At 51.6% G+C, this 5,566-nt stretch overlaps 1 protein-coding gene across 1 annotated transcript; it reads left to right on the top strand.

Moving 5' to 3' along the window:
* The first annotated feature begins 202 nt into the window (after window positions 1-202).
* On the top strand, window positions 203-1,372 carry LOC127919990 (proline-rich protein 2-like). Its single transcript, XM_052503835.1, has one exon. It carries the CDS (start codon window positions 203-205, stop codon window positions 1,370-1,372), a length of 1,170 nt encoding a protein of 389 aa, XP_052359795.1.
* Window positions 1,373-5,566: the final 4,194 nt, after the last annotated feature.

The following is a 5,566-nucleotide window of genomic DNA, read 5'->3' as shown; positions in this document are numbered from 1 at the left end:
GACTGATCTGCTATTATATCCTGTGTGTGTGTGTGTGTGTGTGTGTGTGTGTGTGTGTGTGTGTGTGTGTGTGTGTGTGTGTGTGTGTGTGTGTGTGTGTGTGTGTGTGTGTGTAGCCTCTGTCAACCATTAGAGTTGTATGTGTGTGTTTCGATTGGAGCTGCCATTCCGGTCCCCCATTCCGGTTTCCTTCACTGAGATCATGTCCCTGATGGCCTCTTTAGCCCCTCAGCCGGTCCCTCCAACAGCCACTCAGCAGGTCACTAAAACGGCCCCTCAGCAGGTCCCTACAACAGCCACTCAGCAGGTCACTAAAACAGCCCCTCAGCCGGTCCCTCCACCCCTCTGCAGGTCACTAAAACGGCCCTCAGCAGGTCCCCTCAGCAGGCCCTCAGCAGGTCCCTACAACGCCCTCAGCAGGTCCCTCCAACAGCCCTCAGCAGGTCCCCCCTACAACAGCCCATCAGCAGCCCCTCCAACAGCCCCTCAGCAGGTCCCTACAACAGCCCCTCAGCAGTCCCTACAACAGCCCCTCAGCAGGTCCCTCCCTACAACAGCCCCTCAGCAGGTCCCTCCCTACAACAGCCCCTCAGCAGGTCCCTCCCTACAACAGCCCCTCAGCAGGTCCCTCCCTACAACAGCCCCTCAGCAGGTCCCTCCCTACAACAGCCCCTCAGCAGGTCCCTACAACAGCCCTCAGCAGGTCCCTACAACAGCCCCTCAGCAGGTCCCTCCCTACAACAGCCCCTCAGCAGGTCCCTCCCTACAACAGCCCCTCAGCAGGTCCCTACAACAGCCCCTCAGCAGGTCCTTCCCTACAACAGCCCCTCAGCAGGTCCCTACAACAGCCCCTCAGCAGGTCCCTCCCTACAACAGCCCCTCAGCAGGTCCCTACAACAGCCCCTCAGCAAGTCCCTCCCTACAACAGCCCCTCAGCAGGTCCCTCCCTACAACAGCCCCTCAGCAGGTCCCTCCCTACAACAGCCCCTCAGCAGGTCCCTACAACAGCCCCTCAGCAGGCCCCTACAACAGCCCCTCAGCAGGTCCCTACAACAGCCCCTCAGCAGGTCCCTCCCTACAACAGCCCCTCAGCAGGTCCCTCCCTACAACAGCCCCTCAGCAGGTCCCTACAACAGCCTCTCAGCAGGTCCCTCCCTACAACAGCCCCTCAGCAGGTCCCTCCCTACAACAGCCCCTCAGCAAGTCCCCACAACAGCCCCCAGCAGGTCCCTCCCTACAACAGCCCCTCAGCAGGTCCCAGTTGCAACAGCCGGTGATGCTACCAGTCCTCCCAATACAACAGCCCCTCAGCAGGTCCCTCCCTACAACAGCCCCTCAGCAGGTCCCTCCCTTCAACAGCCCCTGGACATGATAGGTCCCTCCGTACAACAGCCTCTCAGCAGGTCCCTCCCACAACAGCCCCTCAGCAGGTCCCTTCCTACAACAGCCCCATCAGGTCTTGAGGGTCCCCCTGGCAACAGCACTCAGCAGGTCCCTACAACAGCCCCTCAGCAGGTCCTCCCTACAACAGCCCCTCAGTCCCTGTAACAGCCCCTCAGCAAGTCCCCCTACAACAGCCCCTCAGCAGGTCCCTCCCTACAACAGCCCCTCAGCAGGTCCCTTGGGGCGGTATGCAAATTGGAGTCAGCAGGTCTCCCTCACATGACCAGCCTTTCAACAGCCCCTCAGCAGGTCCCTCCCCCCTACAGGTCCCTACAACAGCCCCTCAGCAGGTCCCTTCCTCACAGGGACAGGTGGTCTGCAAGCAGGTCCCTACAGCCCCTCAGCAGGTCCCTACAACAGCCCCTCAGCAGGTCCCTACAGGTCCCAGTCCCGGACAGCCCCTCAGCAGTGTCCCTAGCCCCTCAGCAAGTCCCTCCCTACAACAGCCCCTCAGCAGGTCCCTCCCTACAACAGCCCCTCAGCAGGTCCCTACAACAGCCCCTCAGCAGGCCCCTACAACAGCCCCTCAGCAGGTCCCTACAACACCCCTCAGCAGGTCCCTACAACAGCCCCTCAGCAGGTCCCTACAACGGCCCCTTAGCAGGTCCTTCGATCCCACAGCCCCTCAGCCGGTATAGAGGTCCTGGATGGCAGGAAGCTTGGCCCCGGTGATGTACTGGGCCATACGCACTACCCTCTGTAGTACCTTGCAGTCGGAGTCCGAGCAGTTGCCATACCAGGCGGTGATGCTACCAGTCAGGATGCTCTCAATATAACTTTTTGGGGATCTGAGGACCCATGCCAAATCTTTTCAGTCTCCTGAGGGGGAATATGCGTTGTCGTGCCCTCTTCAAGACTGTCTTGGTGTATTTGGACCATGATAGTTTGTTGGTGATGTGGACACCAAGGAACTTGAAGCTCTCAACCTGCTCCACTACAGCCCCATCGATGAGAATGGGGGCGTGCTCGGTCCTCCTTTTCTTCTAGTCCACAATCATCTAATTGGTCTTGATCACGTTGAGGAATAGGTTGTTATCCTGGCACCACACTGCCAGGTCTTTGACCTCCTCGCTATAGGCTGTCTCATTGTTGTAGGTGATAAGGCCTGTTGTGGGGGCGGCCCGTCATTAAGTCCAGGATACAGTTGCAGAGGGAGGTGTTTAGTTCCAGGGCCCTTAGCTAGTGGGAAAGGGCCGTGTGGAGTGCAATAGAGATTGCATCATGTGTGGATCTGTTGGGGCGGTATGCAAATTGGAGTGGGTCTAGGGTTTCTAGGATAATGTGTTGATTTGAGCCATGACCAGCCTTTCAAAGCACTTCATGGCTGCAGATGTGTGTGCTACAGGTCGGTAGTCATTTAGGCAGGTTACATTCGTGTTCTTGGTCACAGGGACTATGGTGGTCTGCTTGAAGCATGTTGGTATTACAGACTCGGCCAGGGACAAGTTGAAAATGTCAGTGAAGACACTTCCCAGTTGGTCAGCGCATGCTGTGATCACACAGTCGTCCGGAACAGCTGATGCTCTCATGCATGCTTCAGTGTTGCTTGCCTCGAAGCGAGCATAGAAGTCATTTAGCTTGTCTGGTAGGCTCGTGTCACTGGGCAGCTCGTGGCTGTGTTTCCCTTTGTAGACCATAATAGTTTGCAAGCCCTGCCACATCCGATGAGCTTCCCTCCCCCAATCCTAACTGCAACCATTAGTGAGGGAAATGCAAAACTGACCCAACGTCAACCTAAACCGATCAATACAGGCCATTAGAAGTCACCCAAACCTCACTTCCTGATTTATCAAATTTCCACTGTATAGGTCTATAAGAAAGACAGGGAGGAGATCTATGTAAAACAATAACTTTGCAGCGATAGTGTTTTAAGGGTCCTTGAGGGGAGGTCAGTGCCTTATTGTCTTTAGACTTTTTACCTATTGACCAACAGGAATGTTTGGAAAGATGCCTTAATGATTTATAGATGTTTTGAAATGTGAAAAACGTCCAACATTGATGAATGGTGGTTTGGGTTGAACAACACGTCATATTGATGGATGGATTTGTTGTGTTTGGTAACATTGGTCGGTATTGACAGGAGAGATTGAGGGATTCTGTGTTAAATCATGTCTTCATTGATTGGTTTATGTAGATGAACCTGATGAGGGGGTCAGAACAAGCCTTCAGGGGATGGGATGTGTCTGTGTGAATGTCAGACAAGGTCAGCTCTGTCATTCTGCAACATGTTTGTGTGTGTGCGCATGTGTGTGTGTGCGCGTATATTTGTGCGTGTATGTGAATGTGTGTATGTGTTCGTGTACTCATGCTTGTGATTTCCATCATTGACCATGTGTGTTCAGCATGTATGAGAGGTTTTCACAACGTATGCATATCTTTGAATGAGTATCACTTGTAAATGAAATGGACTCATGGTCTTTATCCCCAACTCTCTGAGCTTCTATAGTTAGTGCCAGAGTCTCACAGTAATAAACTCAACATTGCTATTGCCCTCATTACCATGGCACCCATCCATGATAGGAAATATTTGTGGAGAGCATCATTCAAAGTTGCATACACTACAATTAAAATGTAAGTGAGCTCCAACCACTAAATCTCTCCACTAAAAACTGTGTTATTGTCTGTGTGTGCATATAAACTGTCAAAGATGTGGTAGACCTCACATATTCCAAATAAACATTTTCTGACATCTCTGCTGCAAAATTCTACCCAGTTGTGCTGGGATAATAAACTAGTCTCTGTGAGAGAGATAGATAGCGAAACAGAAAGAAAGAGAGAGGGAGAGGAGGGATGAGTGAGAAAGAAGGACAGAGAGAGGAATTTTCCATTAGCTGCTCTTTGGTGAAGACTTAAAGCAGTGAGTACGTTTCTCCTTGACTGTTGTTGACACCTTGAGATTACTCTCTGCACCGCCAGCACTCTGAACAGGAATGGACCTCTGAAATTCTGAAGAGAAATGGATGGACATGCCGTCTAACACTTCAAACCTGAATAACAACCTTTTCATATTTATAAAGCAGCCTTATCGACAAACTGCAACAAGTTTCACTGCAGTCGCTGTCCAACTCCGACATTGTATGATTTCACCCAAAATGTAAAGTTAAGTGCACATTTTAACCATATTTAGTTCGCTTCAACAGCCTCTGGCTAGCGTTAGCCTTATTGGACCATTCAACAGCCTCTGGCTAGCGTTAGCCTTATTGGACCATTCAACTGCCTCTGGCTAGCGTTAGCCTTATTGGACCATTCAACTGCCTCTGGCTAGCGTTAGCCTTATTGGACCATTCAACAGCCTCTGGCTAACGTTAGCCTTATTGGACCATTCAACAGCCTCTGGCTAGCGTTATCCTTATTGGACCATTCAACAGCCTCTGGCTAGCGTTATCCTTATTGGACCATTCAACAGCCTCTGGCTAGCGTTATCCTTATTGGACCATTCAACAGCCTCTGGCTAGCGTTAGCCTTATTGGACCATTCAACAGCCTCTGGCTAGCGTTAGCCTTATTGGACCATTCAACAGCCTTTGGCTAATGTTAGCCTTATTGGACCATTCAACAGCCTCTGGCTAGCGTTAGCCTTATTGAACCATTCAACAGCCTCTGGCTAGCGTTATCCTTATTGGACCATTCAACAGCCTCTGGCTAGCGTTAGCCTTATTGGACCATTCAACAGCCTTTGGCTAGTGTTAGCCTTATTGGACCATTCAACAGCCTCTGGCTAGCGTTAGCCTTATTGGACCATTCAACAGCCTCTGGCTAGCGTTAGCCTTATTGGACCATTCAACAGCCTCTGGCTAGCGTTAGCCTTATTGGACCATTCAACAGCCTCTGGCTAGCGTTAGCCTTATTGGACCATTCAACAGCCTCTGGCTAGCGTTAGCCTTATTGGACCATTTAACTGCCTCTGGCTAGCGTTATCCTTATTGGACCATTCAACAGCCTCTGGCTAGCGTTATCCTTATTGGACCATTTAACAGCCTCTGGCTAGCGTTAGCCTTATTGGACCATTCAACTGCCTCTGGCTAGCGTTAGCCTTATTGGACCATTCAACTGCCTCTGGCTAGCGTTAGCCTTATTGGACCATTCAACTGCCTCTGGCTAGCGTTATCCTTATTGGACCATTC

This window comes from Oncorhynchus keta, unplaced genomic scaffold (assembly GCF_023373465.1).
Source record: "Oncorhynchus keta strain PuntledgeMale-10-30-2019 unplaced genomic scaffold, Oket_V2 Un_contig_18020_pilon_pilon, whole genome shotgun sequence".
In the NCBI taxonomy this organism is placed as follows: domain Eukaryota; kingdom Metazoa; phylum Chordata; class Actinopteri; order Salmoniformes; family Salmonidae; genus Oncorhynchus; species Oncorhynchus keta.
Note: the sequence above shows the minus strand (reverse complement) of the source record. Positions and strands in the feature narration are given on the sequence as shown.